The sequence below is a fragment of the Hakea prostrata genome, chromosome 11 (assembly GCF_041222555.1).
Source record: "Hakea prostrata isolate BN-2017 chromosome 11, UWA_Hpros_2, whole genome shotgun sequence".
Taxonomy (NCBI): Eukaryota; Viridiplantae; Streptophyta; class Magnoliopsida; order Proteales; family Proteaceae; genus Hakea; species Hakea prostrata.
Genome location: NC_142610.1, coordinates 16,100,849 through 16,118,802, shown reverse-complemented (window position 1 = coordinate 16,118,802; position 17,954 = coordinate 16,100,849). Strand labels below are relative to the sequence as shown.

General features: G+C 41.0%; 1 protein-coding gene across 1 annotated transcript in view; it reads right to left on the bottom strand.

The window, feature by feature from the left end:
• Window positions 1-2,456: 2,456 nt before the first annotated feature.
• Window positions 2,457-17,954, bottom strand: part of LOC149000418 (phytochrome-associated serine/threonine-protein phosphatase-like) — a 30,642-nt gene continuing 15,144 nt past the window's right edge. Inside the window, exons 5-10 of the mRNA XM_089139759.1 lie at window positions 5,508-5,618; window positions 5,310-5,360; window positions 4,365-4,508; window positions 4,199-4,294; window positions 4,006-4,077; window positions 2,457-3,241 (exon numbers count right to left, since the gene is read on the bottom strand). Coding sequence (XP_088995885.1) covers window positions 3,158-3,241; window positions 4,006-4,077; window positions 4,199-4,294; window positions 4,365-4,508; window positions 5,310-5,360; window positions 5,508-5,618 — 558 coding nt within the window. The 3' untranslated portion in view covers window positions 2,457-3,157. The remainder of the gene's footprint in view (window positions 3,242-4,005; window positions 4,078-4,198; window positions 4,295-4,364; window positions 4,509-5,309; window positions 5,361-5,507; window positions 5,619-17,954) is intronic.

Below are 17,954 nucleotides of genomic sequence, written 5' to 3'. Positions count from 1 at the left end.
CCTAATTGTTTTGAAGTGCTCCAAAGATTAGGTAAACTAATCAAGTAAAGATTTGTTTTGAAAACAATTAGAATACATATTTTCAAATAACTAAATGAAAAGTCATTGTAAGGAAGAAAAATGACAGTTTTTTCCAATGCAAAATTTGTCCCAAATCAAAATATATACTTTTAAATAGTAATATGATATGTTTGGTTTCCTCAAATGTCTTAAAGATAAAAAACAACAATCATCCTGATTCTTTCTCATAGTATGACATAACATCCAAATAAAGACGAAACATAAAAGAAAATCGATACTTTATATTGAATATTTTAAATAATAAGTTGTTATATGTAAGTATATATCATGCAAACAATGCATATAAATTTTTCACTAAAAATATATGAAATGGAAAACCTATATTATTCGATACTCAATTGTTCATAACAAATCAATGATATCCTCTAATAATATTTAACAGCATTTATCTTGAAGTATTTTTATAATTTTGTCCACTTAAGTTGGGTTCAAACTCTGATTTATTCATTTTTTTTGGGTAAAAATTCTTGTTTATCTATTTTTTTGGGTAAAAATTATTTTTACTGTGAGGTGGGAATTAAATTACTAATATATGCCGCCGAGAGGGCAGGTCTCAGAGGCATCAAGGATTAACTCTCTCTTTTTCTTTTTTGACCAAAAAAAAAAAAAAAGAAATCTTCTGTTTCTTAAAATTTTCTAATCGCTTGAAGAAGATGATACGGCAAGAAGAAAAATACAGGGAAAGAGCAATTAGAATCTTCAGCAATAAAACTAAAAAAAATCTTGTTTCCCACAATTGCTTTGGATTTAAGTTTCTCCCTCCCAACTCTTGATCTCTCTACTTGAGTGACAATTTGAAGAACACTAGTGTTTTCATCACTTTTGGTGATTAATCCCATTAAAATCTCTTAACACTATAGCAAAGCCCTCAGATTTTGAAAGCTAGAAAGATTAGGGCTTTATGAATTAAACAACATCGGGATCAAAATTAGAAACATACAAATCAAATAGTACAGTTGCAAAATCGAATGGAGCGACTCAGCTATAGGATCTCGCGGTTGGAGGTTTGGCTTTCAATGGAGAACAAGGTTTTTAGAGAACGAATGTAGAGGAAGAAATCAGGGGTATTATCGTCATCAAAATTATGATTTGTCCTTAACTAGTCATTTCTAGAAACCTCTGGAGAACCATATGCAAAGAAAAAAAATTTTTTTGGACTAAAAGTAACATTGACCAAACCTAAGGGGGTCCAAATGAAAATTACCCTCTTTTTTTTAAATATAAAATAATAAGAATACAACTCTGCAATTGATACTTGATATGGGTTTTTTTTAAGAGGATATTATTGTATTTTGATTTTAATTTTAGAAGGACAAAATAGACATTAAACATTAACGGTAACCGTCTCTTAACATTGTCAATCTAAATCGGAATCAACAAGGCAGTAGTTTAGAAAAACCCTTCTCTTAGTGTTATTTCTTCATCTCTCCTTTTTCCCAACCCCAAAGGCTCTACTACCAAGGAAACAAAGATGACATCAGAATCCGGCAATGACAAGCAAGAACCGCCACCAAAGACTACTGTAGTTACATTGCGAAGGTGGCGGTTATCGTCCTCGTCACGACTAATGATGTTAGGGTCTAATTGCACTTAGATCATCGGAAAACAATGTTCATCAAAGAGTCTACAAGTAGTGTTCAATATTTCGAGCTCCTAGAACATCATGTAACATTTTAATCTTTTAGATTAGTGTCTTCACATATTATAGATACTCTTCCAAATATTTGAAAATAGAATAGAAAACAAATTTAGGTTAGTTGTCTAGTTTTTCTTCATCTCTTATGGGGAATCTATTACGATGTCCAATTAGAAATATAGTCTTTGAAACCAACCATATAAATCTTGTCTAGTGCATATGTTTCTTTCAATTTTTGTTCTTTCTCCAGCACCCAAGCCAATAGCAAAGCTAAGCTTGCTTCTTGTCACCCAATCTCTTTCATTTTTTTATTTGATCCATCATTTCTCTTATCTTGGCCCCTTATATGTATAATTTTAACTTCTATTTCACAAATTGTGTTGAATCTCAATTTACTTTTATTTGTCGTGAAAGAATCCAAGTAGCTAATCCAATGCAATAGTTGAGTTGTAATTGGCACCAATGGTGGTGGCACTATAGCAATACACAACATTATCTCATAAAAAATTTCACCACAAATTTGGAAATCATAACACGTGATATTTTTGAGATAAAGAATTATGGTTATAACAACTCCAACTTTGTAATCATGGCCGTGGGATCTAAAAAATATCATTGTATCGCATATCGAAAGCCGTAGAGGAAATACCCATCAGATAGAAAAGAGAAGTTTATAGTATGAAGTCTGGATCACCTTCTTCCCATCAAGAGAAAGGTTTGTGCTCCCTTGACATCTCTCCACCCCGACTCAACTTACATCCAAATATAAAATATCAGCATTCATAGGGATCAACTACAAGCCCCATCTCAATTATATCACAATTGAATAGTTCCAGATAGTAAATAGCATGTGTACAAACAAAGAGCATTTTCATGCACCAACAAGCAAGAGCTTCATTCCAACAAAAAGCTGGGACTAGCAGGAGCAAAGCCAAAACTCAACATCAAGGGGGCAAGTACTAATATTTTACTGAAAACGTAATGACTTTTCTATCTATTGTCTTTACCATTAGAATTCTTCTACAATAAGGGACTAAGCACTGACACTTACATGGAACAAGGATTAGAGAGGAAATTTCAAAAAACTTGGGAAGTAATGTAGCATGAAATAAATCTATAACAATCAGAAGACACACTAAAAGAATCTTTACATTTCACACAGCTGAACACATACATTGGCATCAGATACAGCAGTCTGAGTTCAACATGGACACTGATCTAGACAAGTAAGAAAAGGCTAAGTAGCCAAGAACAACAACTAATGGTACCTTTACTATACAATAAACATATCAATACCCATGAGCAAGTCTACAGGAGCAGCATCAACTATCAACCAGTCAATGTATTGAAGGCTTCTTTGTTATTACATCACTCTTTCCCGGTGACAAAGAATCTTCAAGCTTCTGAAATAGCTTCACAAGTGACAAACACATCCCTTGCTCATAAGAAATATGATATTCCAGTCCTTGGGCCCCTCATCTGGCTGTTCTCTTCAGTTTCAGTGAAAAACTTCACCTCTCTCTCCTATAGTAGATAAAAAAAGAGAACATCAGTGACTGTATGACTTTCTGCATAAAAATTGTCAGCTCAAGTTCAGGCTTCATGAGGTTTCCAACCAAAAGCAAAGAGAATCCCTGCTGAACCAAATCTCAAATAGTTCTGTGACATTATGAACAGCTGAGAGCAGCTCCAAATCTGCGTAATCCCCAACCCACAAAACTGGGGGCTTCGGGAGAGAGAAACAAGCCAACTAGGAATGTTGATGTGCAAATTCATTTCACAGGATGACTCATTGTCTGATATACGATTTCTTTAAATAAAGGACACATCAGCCACATTGGATTATAAGAGTTGAGACCAGAGTCAAAATAAATCCAAAATAACATATGTTTGTATAGGATAAAACCAACCCAAATTCTTTGTAACATTTCCTCACTGTCATTATAATCCAGAAGTACGAATATCCATATAGATTATAAAAACTAATGTTCTAAAATACAGGAGCTCACTTACATAATAAGGGCCCCACAGTATCTCTATGTCAAGTGACAGTCCAATCAGACTTTTGTTTTTGGGGATACGTCAATAGGATAATCTAATTCAGCATCTTTTCAGGCTAGAAATCCTTGTGCTTGTAGTAGGGCCCATCATTAGGCCATAGGAGTCTACAAAATTTTGAAAGACTTGACACCTCCATTTAATAATATTACATTCATAACACCAAAGCATTCAATTGCTGCCTATAATTTAATAAGATCATTGCTATTAACATCTGCCTAGTATCTTACCATATTCTCATTGAAGCTTAAAATAGACGCTACATTCCCACATCGGTAACAATAATTTGGTGCAGACCATACCTGCAGCAGAAGCCAAGAACCAAAAGCAAGTTGGGTACACAACAAGCAATCCGAAGCATTTACAAGGAATAGGGTTCCAGAGGGGGATGTGGCATTCTAACTAGAAGAAAATGTTACTCACTGTTACTAGGCCTTTATCTTGAAACATGTATTTGAGACCTTCTTGTACCAGCTGATGGGCCCGACAGACAAGATCTAGGTTGTTTATATGATTGAACTGTAGAAAAGTGTAATCAAAATTCAGTGGACAACAAAATCTGAAGGACAAGAGATGATCCTTAATTTACCTCAGATGTGACCCTGGACCCAAAAAGCCAACCAGCACCACGGGGACTGACCGCCCACGTCTCAATATCCTCAGGGTCACTCCACATCAAATCACAGAAGGGTCCTTCATGGGGAATCTCACAATTGCGTTCAATGACTCTAATCTGCCAGCAGACAAGTGAAATCAATACAAAAGACCGTGAAAGGCTCCATCAGTTTAGCACCACAAAGACATAGCACATCCAAAGAAGGAACAAAGGCAGCATTAAAACAGGGAAAAAGGTAAGACGCAAGGCAGGTGGACTGTGGGAACAGTCTATCAATAACCAAGATCAGGTACAAATCATAAAGACCAGTGAAGCTACAACAGATAACATCAGCCAGAGAAATAGCAGGGTGGATTATTCAAAAATATGCTACACATGAATGTAACCATACACCAAATAACATGACAAGGGTTTTTATTACTTCTTCTTCCCTAATCAAATGAATAATGTAGTTAGGCTATTGCTAGCGCAAAATGTACGAATATATGGACATGTGTTTCTCCAAGTCCATGGGCACTCAACTGGTCCATCAGAAAGAAGACGATTATTAAAAAGCACTCGTATCTCAAGACCCGTGAATATGGTTGTAGCTTATCCATTGCCACCAAATCAATGTACATCTTGGACACACCAGAATCGTGCATACTTTCCAACAGATTTAAAAACACATTAACTAGTTCATTTATAACAAAATGCTAAATCAATTGATTGTCTAGATCTTCCCATATAGTTTTTGGGTTAGACAAAGAAAAGAATAGATGGAATGGACAAATTTTGACCAATGAGCTCCTCCACATGGTGGGCATGCCTAAAGTTTTATTTTTATGGACCCCTTTAATATGAACTTGCAACAAGAAAGGGCACTCAAATTAATTAAATACATGCAAATGATAACATATTTAGCACCAACAGGCTCACCTGGTCAACTGTTCTGATGTCAGGCGACAAACCACCATGGACACAAAGCACCTGAACTCCAAATGATCAAGCACATGATTAATATGATCCCCCTTTCCAGCCATTAATAATTAAAAGGGAGAAAAAAGTCTAAAACAAAACAAACACAAATATTTTCAGAAAATGTAAAAAAAACGTAAGACAGGAAAAAGGACATACTGTTCCATCTACAATCGCTGATAGCGTGAGATAGTCAAAAACATCAGTGCAATACCTCCATGCATTTGCATTTCCATACTTCCTCTGGCATTCATCATAAAAACCATAAACCTGGCCAAGAGAGACATCAATTAGCATTTTTCTTTGGTGAAAACATTATTAGCATTTAAACTCTATACTATATGCTTCTCTAGAATCCATTATGGAGACAATGGACCCTGCACAGATATATTTATGCGAAAGTAAAAACATCTTATATAGCTTGATCTAATGTTCAGTTGGATGGCACTCATGAAGTAAACTATGGAATTCCTGTAGTTGTCACAACGCCTTGGGAAGCAACTGTCTAGAGGGGTGGGAGGTAATCCAAGTGACACTAACAAAGGTGACAAGGTGTGTCCTGGGCAATGGTCAAACACCTTCACGCCTAGGCACCACTAATGCTCCTGGATGCCTACGTGACACCTTGATAGTTATGGAAATTCCACATAACAACCTAAATTAGATATTGTTAGGTACCTGAATGAGGCTACTTAACAAGGTGGAATAACTCAAGAAGAAAAAAGGATTTTGAATAAAAGTTGAATAAGAAACAATACATACTACCAGCAGTAGGTGATTCCTACGGCTACCCAAGAGCAATAGCTCTCACATAAACTTTCCCAACGCTCAAAACATGTCTCTTCTACTCTTCCTTCCCCCTATTTATAGCAATTACGTTCCTACAGTATTAATTAACAGAATCATCCCAATTCGAATAGGACTCTTCAAAAGTAACCTGAATTCAAATAGGACTCTTCAAAAGTAACCTGAATGTATTTTGACTCTTCAATCTAATCCTAAAAAGTAACCTGAATACAATAGGATTCTTCAAATCTGCCAATCGTTTCCTTCCTTAGAATTTAGGGATTTGCTTTCCCTGTCGAGTGTAGACTCATGATACTAGGAACCTATCAATACTCCCCTCCAACAATTTCACCTTGTCCTCAAGGTGAAAATCTGAAAATCTCTTCTGCTAGGGGTTTAATGGAGTGGGCTTGACCCAAGGGGATTTCTTTGGGGGTCTAGCGGCCCAGTCTTTGTGTTGGGTTTGTTTGGGCCTTAAGCTTAAGATGAAACATAACTGATTGAGGCCCAAATAACACAATCTTTGGCTCATAGGGATTGGACCAAACCCACGAACCGGTTTGAGGTGAACCTAACCAACCCCAAAAACCCTAATACTCCATCGTCTTCTTCCTTTCCTGCGAATAGAATTTTTGGCCGCCTGCAACTTGCCGTCAATTGTACCTGGCCTCTTTCTATGCTTCTTCACTTCACTGCATCTCGATTTTATAGCAAAATATTGCTCCTCCACTCTGGTCCAGTAGGTATCTTCACTCAATCCTATCTTCATCTTTTTGCTCCACGTTTGGTGATGCGTGACTTCCGTAGCCAGCAATACTTCATCCTTCATTCAATACTTCTCAACTTGGTTGTTGTCTATCTCCAAATTTGATGTCGGTTGTCTCCCGTCGCTAAACTCACACCTCAGGGCTTCTTTGAATCCCGTCCAAGAAAATGCCGTCCAATTCTTGTGAAAGATCCAGTCAAGTGCCTCTCCTTCTAGATGTTGGACCGCCACCCCCAACCACTGCTCTTCCTCGATCTGGTTCTCCCAGCAGAAGAGAAGAACCTCTAAAATCCATCTTTGAACTCCTCCTTCACCAGAAAACAAAGGTAGTGCCATCACCTCCATGGATTGTTACAACTCTGATACCAATTTGTTAGGTACCTAAATGAGGCTACTTAACAAGGTGGAATAACTCAAGAAGAAAAAGGGACTTTGAATAAAAGTTGAATAAGAAACAATACATACTACCAGCAGTAGGTGATTCCTACGGCTACCCAAGAGCAATAGCTCTCACATAAACTTTCCCAATGCTCAAAACATGTCTCTTCTACTCTTCTTTCCCCCTATTTATAGCAATTACGTTCCTACAGTATTAATTAACAGAATCATCCCAATTCGAATAGGACTCTTCAAAAGTAACCTGAATTCGAATAGGACTCTTCAAAAGTAACTCTGAATGTAATATGACTCTAACCTGAATGTATTTTGACTCTTCAATCTAATCCTAAAAAGTAACCTGAATACAATAGGATTCTTCAAATCTGCCAATCGTTTCCTTCCCTAGAATTTAGGGATTTGCTTTCCCTGTCGAGTGTAGACTCGTGATACTAGGGACCTATCAGATACCAGCAAAAAGTTCCCGGTAACCCCTCTTAAGAGTCAGAGTACTGCATGGTATTTAGGCAGCCAATCTGAACATCATTAGAAATAGATAAAGGGACTCGTGCATGCCAAATTACCACCTTTATTTGAATTCCATTTACTGCTGACAGTAAGCCCTCTTGATGCAAACCAAACAGATCTAGCAGACCTGATCATCAAACGGTTAATGGCCCAAAGAGTGATATAAGGCTGTGATTTTGTTGATAGAGAGATCTGTGAGATAAACGTCAGAAATCCAGCCACAGATCTAACAGTTAGAAATAGACGGAAAGAATGACTGCAAGATCTTATGATGTAAAAGAACAGTAATTGATCTATGACGTTCTAAAAATAATACGAATTAAATCAGTATTATTTTGGGAAATCTATGGGACATGTTGGGAGACGAGAAAACATAAGGGCTTTGGTCAGAGTCCGAGATTCAAATATCAAGATTTCAAATCTATAATTTCAAATTTATGGGTTATAATTTATAAAATTAATGTTTGGTGTGGAAGAAATCACATCTAAAAAACTATTTGATCGACGTGATTTTGTGAATTTGCAATGTATGCTTTTTGAAATCTCGTTTCCCCCCCATAATCTCGTTCGTTTTGTGTGGTGATCTCGTTTCTGATCTATTTTACCAACGGTTTTTTGATTCTGATCCGTTTATCTCGGCCGTCGGCCCTGCTGGTTTCGGGCTCTTTCCGGTGTGTTTGGTGGCTTGGTTTCGGCCGCTTTTCCGTCGTTCGCGTTTGTTTTTGGGTGGGTCGTTTTGCTTTGGTTTTCTTTGTTGTTTTTGCTTCTGTGTTGTCTTCTGTCTCTCTGTGGTTGTCGTCTTTCTTCTCTTGCTCTCTTCTTATTTTCTCTTCTGTTGACATGGTCCTTGTGTTGTTGGGTGCGGTGGTTCTCTTGTGGGGTGTCTATGCCCGTCGTCCTCTCCTCCCCCGCTGGCTCCCTGCTTTTTGCCTTGGTTGTCGTTATCGCGTAACTTTATGAGTCCGGTCATCATTGCTTATGATACCCCCGGGGAATCCCTTTGGATGGGGTCGTGGGGGGTTTTGTCGTGGTTTTGGGGAACTGTCTTGTTTGGGACTCATTTCGGGTCCCGTTTCCTGAAATTTCCCGGGTTTCCGAATTTCCCGCGAATTTCCCGTTTCCCGAATTTCCCGTTTCCACGATTTCTCGTTTCCCCGTTTGGGTTTTTTCTCGTGACTAGCTGGTCCCGGTTGACCGTTTCCGGTTTCGGGTTTTGCGTTTCGCGTTTCGTCGCTGGACTTTTTCGGTCCTCTGGTTTCGTTTCGCTTTTCCTGGGATTTCGGTGGTTCCGTTTCTGGTTTTGTTCTCATAAGAGGGACTTAGAGGAATAACATGGAGTAGGGGTGTCAACGGTGCGGTTTGGGGCGGTTTCGGGTTGGGCCCAACGGTTTCGGGCTGAAAAACACCTAGCCCAAACTAGGGGTGTCAACGGTTCGGGTTGGGCTGGTTTAGGGCTGGGCCTAACGGTTTCGGGCTGAAAAGCACTCAGCCCAAATACGGCCCATTAAAAAAATAACGGTTTCGGGCCGGTTTCGGGCCGTGCGGTTTGGGTTCGGGTTGACTAACGGTTTAGTTTGGTATCTAACGGTTTGGGTTCGGGTTTACTAGCGTTCTGTTTTGAGTACCTTGTTGATGTGTGGAATTTATCAAGAGCATGTAAACACATATAAGCATTAAGTTCTCTTCAAATCTCTTGTGTTGGAGACAATGGACCCTGCACAGATATATTTATGCGAAAGTAAAAACATCTTATGTAGCTTGATCTAATGTTCAGTTGGATGGCACTTGATAAGGAAAGAATAAATAAGCTTAAACCAATCCGGTTTAAGCCCAGTCCGACCATATCGGAATCAAACCAGTTTGGTTTGAGCCCAGTCCGACCAGCTCGGATCGCGTTAGACCGACCAAGTCAAGGTCAGTCGAACAAGTACAAAGGTTGAATAACAAGGTAAATCTGAATAAGATTCTAGCCAAAGAAACAGTATTCAGTCACGACTCAACTACTCGTGTTTGAGTAGGACTCAATGACTAAGAGTCAGATCACAACCTGACTAGGGTTTGAGTCTCACTCAAACTCATACATAGAAAATCTATAAAAAGGTAAGGGAACACAAGAGAAAGGTACGCTGAATAGAATCATCACTATTCATATTATTATTGTTCATTACTTTCTTGCCTTCCTTAGTCGGATTTCTAACTAGATCGTCGGAGGTGAAAACTCGACCTCCACGGTCGAGCTCATCTTTGCAGGTTCAACCGGCTGAAGGGACGAACAGGATTGTGCAGCAACAATTGGCGCCGTCTGTGGGAACTTGATCAAAGAGCTATTATGAAGACGAGATCAGGTTTGGTAATCGAAGAGGTGTCTGGCGGAGAAAAGGAGGTCGACCAGGTCGGAATGGAAAAAATTCCCGAACTCCAGATTCAGCAAGATTCTCCAACTCTTCCAGACACTCAAGCAAATCAATACGCGACAACGCATCAAATTGTCGAGGTTCAAAAGGAACAAGTTGAGATGAGAAAAGCAATCTCATCCTTGGGCGAGTTGATCAGGATGGCCATGCAACACGTAATTGCTCCCGAAGCAGATTCTCAGAAAAAACAAAGAAGTCCCGAGGGGAGTAGGCGTGACCGACCACCAGTGATCGACCAGATCCCTCAACAATCTCAAAAAGAGCTGGCAAAATCTCGAGCCTCGAAAGAGGTTATTCCAAAAAAGAATCCTCCAGTCGACGACGACGGAGATCGAGGAAGCAGCACAGATCCAGCAAAAGCCGCAAAGGACAAAAAGAATCATAATGGTTCAAAGAAGCGGGATGACGAGATGAATAAGCGCATCACCGACCTTGACGAGACAGTCAAAAAAGCGTTAAAACTGGGAAAAGAAGAGCTATACGCCGTCTTAAAGGAGGACCCTTTCATCAAAAGCGTCTCGGAAGCAGAGATGCCAATAGGTTTCAAATGCCCGACCTTCAAGGCATACGATGGATCGAAGTGTCCTAAACATCACATCACCCACTATAAGTCTATCATGTCTACTTCTAGACACAATGAAGCAGCTATGTGCCGCAGTTTCCCAGCATCATTGACTGGAGCTGCATTAGATTGGTACCAAGCTCTACCCCGTGGCACAATAAAAAGTTTCGAACATCTAGGTCGGACTTTCTTATTGCGTTTCCAAAGCGGAGTAGAAACCAAAAAGAGAGAAGAAACCTTGTTCGCAGTAAAACAAGGGCGAACGGAGTCCATTAGAGATTTCCTTGAGAGATTCAATAAACTGACCATGTAGATTGAAAATTTGGATGAAAAGATAGCCTTCCACGCCTTGTATCAAGGACTCAGCCATGAAGGCCTACTTGAGAGACTTTTGAATGACATGCCTGAAACGTATGACGATCTCCGTGAACGATGCCACAAGCAAGCGGAGATATCAAAAACAATTGAATCTCGAAAGAAGGAGCATCCAACCCTGGAGACAAGAACCTACAAAGAAAAGTACCAACCTGTCAGAAGACCGACCATAGACCCGACCAGGGATGGTCGACCTAAACAGGAAAGGTTACCGGCCATGAGAAGATCAGAAATCCTGATGCAGATTAAAGATCGAGGAATTCTCCAGCGGCCCGAAAAGCTACATTCTCGTCCAGGAAATCGGGACAAAAGCAAATATTGCGACTTCCACAAAGATCACGGACACTGGATAGATGATTGTCAACAACTAAAAGAGGAAATTGACAGAATCATCGATCAAGGGCGGCTTGTGAAATACCTCCAACCAACCCAGCCTGATCAAAAGCAAATAGAAGGGGGTAGGAAGAGGCATAGATCTCCAAGCAAAGAAGGACGCCAAAACAAGTCCCGACCACGGGAAGGAGGAGACAATCAAAAACGACCACCAATATTTACTGTGTTCGGTGGCCCAACTAAGGAATCAAGTAGACAAGCCAAAAGAAAAGCACGATATGTGGGGAATGCCGAGCTTGAGACACCAGGTGAGAAGATCACTTCAGAACCGATCACCTTCTCATCCAAAGATAAACAGGGGGTAAACACTCCCCACGACGATGCCCTTGTCATCAAAGTCACTCTGGCCGGAACAGAGGTCCATAGAGTCCTAGTAAATACAGGATCATCAGCAGATATCTTGTCATTGGAGGCTTTCCATAAATTACAACTAAACGAGAAAATGTTGATCCCCTGTGGGACGCACTTATACGGTTTTACAGGAACCTCAACCCGAGCAGAGGGCACCATCAGATTAGATCTTCGTATCGGTGAACACCCCAGAGACAGGGTCATCCAAACAAATTTTATGGTCGTCCGAGATTTGTCAGCTTATAATATGATCTTAGGACGACCAACCCTTTGTACCCTGGAGGCGGTAGTATCATCCTTACACATGAAGATGAAATTCCCAACAAAAAAGGGAATAGGAGAATGTTCCGCCGACCAAAAAGGAAGCAAGCAGAGCTACGCCAATTACATGAGAAAGCGAGTAAAAACAAGCTCTACCATGGCGGTCGAAGTCAGAGATGATCGTGATGAAGAAAACATGCAAAGAGCCGAACCAGTAGAAAAATTGGAAAAGATTATGCTGAATTCAAGGAAAGATCAGGGAACCATGATCGGAGCAGAACAAGAAGAAGAGTTCAAAAATAGTCTAACCAGCTTTCTACAGAAAAATACTGACGTCTTTGCATGGTCGGCCGAAGACATGCCCGGAATTGATAGAAAAGTAGCCGAGCACAGGTTAAATATTGATCCTCAGGCAATTCCAGTAATACAAAAAAGAAGAAATTTTTCTTTGGAAAAGCATGAGGCCATCCGAACAGAGGCTCAGAAGCTGAAGCAGTCCGGATTCATTAAACCCATCGACCACCCAACTTGGTTGGCCAATGTGGTAATGGTAAAGAAGGCAACCGGAAAATGGAGAATGTGCACAGACTATACCGACCTCAACAAAGCCTGTCCAAAGGATTGTTATCCTCTACCAAGGATAGACCTGCTCATCGATGCAACAGCTGGGCACGAGATGCTTAGTTTCATGGACGCCTATTCAGGATACAACCAAATCTTGATGAACCCAAACGACCAGAAACACACAGCATTCATGACAGACAGGGATAGTTACTACTACAAAGTAATGCCCTTTGGTCTAAAAAATGCTGGGGCAACCTACCAACGAGCAGTCAACAAAATTTTCGAGCAGCAGATAGGCAGGAATATGGAGGTATACATTGATGACACGCTGATAAAGAGCACATCTCAATCCAACCATCTAAAAGACCTAGCAGAAGTTTTTGAGGTACTCCGAGCATATAAAATGAAGCTCAACCCAGAGAAATGCGCTTTTGGAGTATCTTCAGGAAAATTTTTGGGATTCATGGTATCCCAAAGAGGAATAGAGGCTAATCCTGAGAAGATAAAAGCCATACAAGAGATGAAACCACCAAAAAGCATCAAGGAAATACAAAGTCTCACTGGTCGGGTAGCAGCCTTGAACAGGTTCATAGCCCGGTCAGGAGAGAGATGTTCACCTTTCTTTCAAGCCTTAAAAAATATTTCCAAAAAGGGAGTACCAGAATGGAGCGAGGAGTGTCAACAAGCTTTCGAACATCTGAAAGAAAAGCTAACTACTCCACCCCTGCTCGTACGACCGACCACAGGAAAGGAACTGATCGTCTACTTGGCAACTTCGCCCCTGGCTGTTAGTGCAGTACTAGTGCAAGATGAAGGAAAACAGCAAAACCCAGTTTACTATGTGAGCCACGTGCTCCTTGATGCTGAAACAAGGTATCCGGAAGTGGATAAGCAAGCTTTGGCCCTGGTCATAGCAGCCAGAAAACTGAGACTATATTTTCAGTCACATCCTATTGCAGTATTAACAAATTTTCCCTTAAAAAAAATACTGCACCGACCAGACCTGGCCGGAAGACTGGTATCATGGGCAGTTGAGCTAAGCGAGCATCAGATAGAGTTCCGACCAAGACCAGCTATTAAAGCACAGGTCCTGGCTGATTTCATCCTTGAAACTCCTGAACCAAGGCATGAGCAAGAAGAAGAGGCCACTTCCGAAAGCATCAAAAGATGGATACTTTCAGTGGATGGTTCTAGCAACGCACACGGGAGTGGAGCGGGATTGCTCCTAATCAGCCCAGGAGGATTCCAAATACGGTATGCACTACGCTTCCAATTCAAGGCCTCAAACAATGAAGCAGAATATGAAGCATTAATAGCAGGTCTCCGTATAGCAAAAGCCCTTGACATTCAGAACATCGAAGTCAGAAGCGACTCACAACTGATTGTGAATCAAGTGAACGGGCTATATGAAGCAAAAGAAAAGAGGATGACTAAATATCTGACCATGGTCAACCAATATAGACAATTTTTCAAAGACATCCAAATCCAACAAGTCCCTAGAGCAGAAAATGAGCAGGCAGATGCCTTATCTAGGTTGGCTACGGATGAGATGGAAGCAGACCCGGTCGTATATATGGAAGAGCTACAGTTTCCGAGCATCAATCTGACCGACCAGATGCACATACAAACCGAGCAAGGGTGGATGACTCCAATAATCAATTATCTGGAAAGTGATCTACTACCAGAAGATCCAAAAGAAGCCAGAACTGTAAAGCAAAGAGCGGTCAGATACACCGTCAGAAATGACAAGTTATACAAAAAATCTCTAACCCGACCATTGTTACGATCCGTAGGGGCTCCTGAGGCAGCTGTCATCCTAAAAGAAATCCATGAAGGAAATTGTGGAGGTCATATAGGAGCCAGAGCCTTAGTAGACAAGATAATAAGGCAAGGATACTATTGGCCCACGCTACAAGAAGATTTGAAGGCTCACGTCCGCAAATGTGACAAATGCCAAGCGCACGCCAACATACCTCATGCTCCTGCAATGCCTCTAACATCAACCCTCTCTCCAATTCCCTTCGCTAGATGGGGGATAGACTTGGTAGGAAAACTACCAAAAGCCACAGGGAGCAGAGAATACCTAGTGGTGGCAATCGATTACTTTACTAAATGGGTGGAGGCTGAAGCACTGGCATCCATTAATACCGACCAGATGAAAAAATTCGTCACACATAATATAATGTATCGGTATGGTATCCCAAAAATCATTGTAACCGACCACGGTAAACAGTTCGAAAATGCGGAATTCGAACGATTCTATAAAGAGCAGGGCATAGAACATCGTTGGTCCTCTGTAGCCTATCCACAAAGTAATGGTCAAGTAGAAGTTACTAATAGATCAATGCTTGAAGGATTGAAGAAAAGATTGGATCAGTCTAAAGGCAGATGGGTAGAAGAGTTACCTAAAGTACTCTGGTCTTACCGAACTACTGCGAGAACGACCACCGGCGAATCTCCATTCCGACTAGCTTATGGAGTCGAAGCTCGGATTCCCGTAGAGGTTAAGGTCGGATCTATAAGAGAAGAAGAATTCAATGAAGAAGCAAACATCGAAGGAATGAGGGCAAACATAGACTTCATTGAAGAAGTCAGAGATAAAGCACAATATCGCTTGGAGGAATACCAAAGACACATTGCAACACATTACAATGCAAGGGTTAAAATGCGACAATATCTCCCCGGAGATTTAGTCCTTCGTAAATCATCTACTTCTGATCCTACAAATCAAGGAAAGCTTGCTCCAAACTGGGAAGGACCATACATTGTAGTACAACAAATTGCCCCGGGAGCATACAAGCTGCGAGATCCAGAGACCGGCCAACTAATACCTCGGACCTGGAATTCAAACAACTTGAGGAAATACTATCAATAGTATAAAATCCTCAACAAATTTTGGAATTTTCTTTTAGTTTTGTCTTTAAATTGTTTAGATACACACAATAGTTTGTGATTCAGGACATTTTGAATTTTTTGAATAAAGTTTTTGAAGTTTCTACATATCATCACAGCTCAAGCTAGAAAACTTAGCTAAGATGATTACGGAGTACTGACAAAAAATAAAATTCATCACCCGACCTACTAAGGTCGGAAAACAAAAGCCCTAAGTCACTTAGGCACAAAAGCCCTAAGTCACTTAGGCACAAAAAGCCCTAAGTCACTTAGGCAACCGACCTTCTAAGGTCGGAAACACAAAAGCCCTAAGTCACTTAGGCACAAAAAGCCCTAAGTCACTTAGGCAACCAACCTACTAAGGTCGGGAAAACAAAAGCCCTAAGTCACTTTGGCACAAAAGCCCCAAGTCACTTAGGCACAAAAAGCCCTAAGTCACTTAGGCAACCAACCTACTAAGGTCGGGAAAACAAAAGCCCTAAGTCACTTTGGCACAAAAGCCCTAAGTCACTTAGGCACAAAAAGCCCTAAGTCACTTAGGCAACCAACCTACTAAGGTCGGAAAAACAAAAGCCCTAAATCACTTAGGCACAAAAGTCCTAAGTCACTTAGGCACAAAAAGTCCTAAGTTACTTAGGTAACCGACCTACTAAGGTCGCCAAACACAAGCCCTAAGCAACTTAGACAAACAAAGATTTAAACTTTGGTGTTCGGAAGAAAGGGGGTAACGATTGACAAAAACATCTATTATAGATTAAAATTACCATTCTATTCCGAACATAGAGCCTCAAAAAGAGAGCAGTGTATCAACAAAAGACATTTAAAAAGTCATCCGAACTAAGTCTTTTTCTGCTCAGATTTACTTGAAGAGGTAGAAGTAGTCGAGCATCCGACCTTGGGCATCGGATCCCTATTCGAATCCAAAAAGTCAGTTACTTCAACATTTGAAGGCTTCGGGAATCGAGGCTGGTCGGCACACCACTGGGGACGAGGAACTTTCAGATCGTCATAGATGCCCGGGTCAATGAAAGCCTTGAAAGCCTCCAAATTCAAATCCTTAAAAGCTGCTATGATCCCCTGATAAACTTGGCGACGAGCATAAATATACCCAGGGGCAGCAACCTTCGCCATAAACTTTTTGCACCCTGCCGTCTTGATCCACCTCTTAATGACTTCATGACGAAGCTCGTCGGAGAGATCTTCAAAAATACAGGGAGCTTTTTCTTCAATCATCCTGGTCAACCGAGCAACCTCGCTATCCGAACTCTCCAACTTTGCTTGCAGGCTACTGATCTCTGCATCCTTTCCGACCAGGGAGCCTTCAGCCTCCTCCAAGCTAGTTTGCAGAGTGGATTTTTCGAGCACTAATGCATCGTTAGTACCTTTCACATCTGCAAGCTCGCTCAGCAGCTCGGCTTCTCGAGCAATCAAGGAGTTGTTACTCGATTTCAAAGCTAACAACTCCTCTTTTAACTTCTCATTACGTTGCTCGGACTCTTGAAGAGAAAAGTAATCTTGCCGAGCAGAGCCAATACTTTGACCCAAGGATTGGACCAAAGCACAAGCCATCCTGTACACCAGGAAAAAAGGGTAAGATTACATATGCAGTAAAGAAAATAACAGTCAAAACAGGAAAAAAGTACACATACCTCACAGTAATGTTATGTGCCTGAAGACGACCAAAGGTATGGAGGTATTCGAGGTCGGACGGAAAAATAGCCCCAGTCAGCCACTCGTTTGCAACATGGGACATGGAGTGAGGATCGCCCCTAAAAACTGACGAATTACCATCCAACGACCAATCTGGTCGAAGAATGTTGGTAGAACCTGAGGTCCTAAACTCATCAGGATTACCCTGACCTGAAATATCCTCACCCAAGGAAGGGTGAGAATCAGGATCCGAACTGTTCTTGCTAGCCACCTTCTTGGTTGGTCGGGGAGGAAGATCGGAGGAGTTCCCTTTCCGAACACGGGAAGATGATTTATCCTTCACTACAACCTTATCCTTCGAGGGAGAAGACCGATCAGCAGCTGGAGCCTTATCTGGCTTGGTAGGATGCTTGGCCTCCACCTCCAACATACTAGCTGCAGCATCCTCAAAATCTTCCTCACCGAGCATCACTGCATCATTTTTTCCGAGTAAGATGACTTGGGAAATAATAAAGTGATACAAAAGCAAGATGAAAAGGAGAAAGGACTCATCTTACCGGTTAGAAACCCCCAGTAATGGAGGATGTTCGGATATTCCGGACAATATCCATTAACAGCGAATAAGTTCCGATCTGCGGTAGGGATCTTCCGAATACGATCCCGGGCTTCCTGTTCGGAACAAGAGGAGG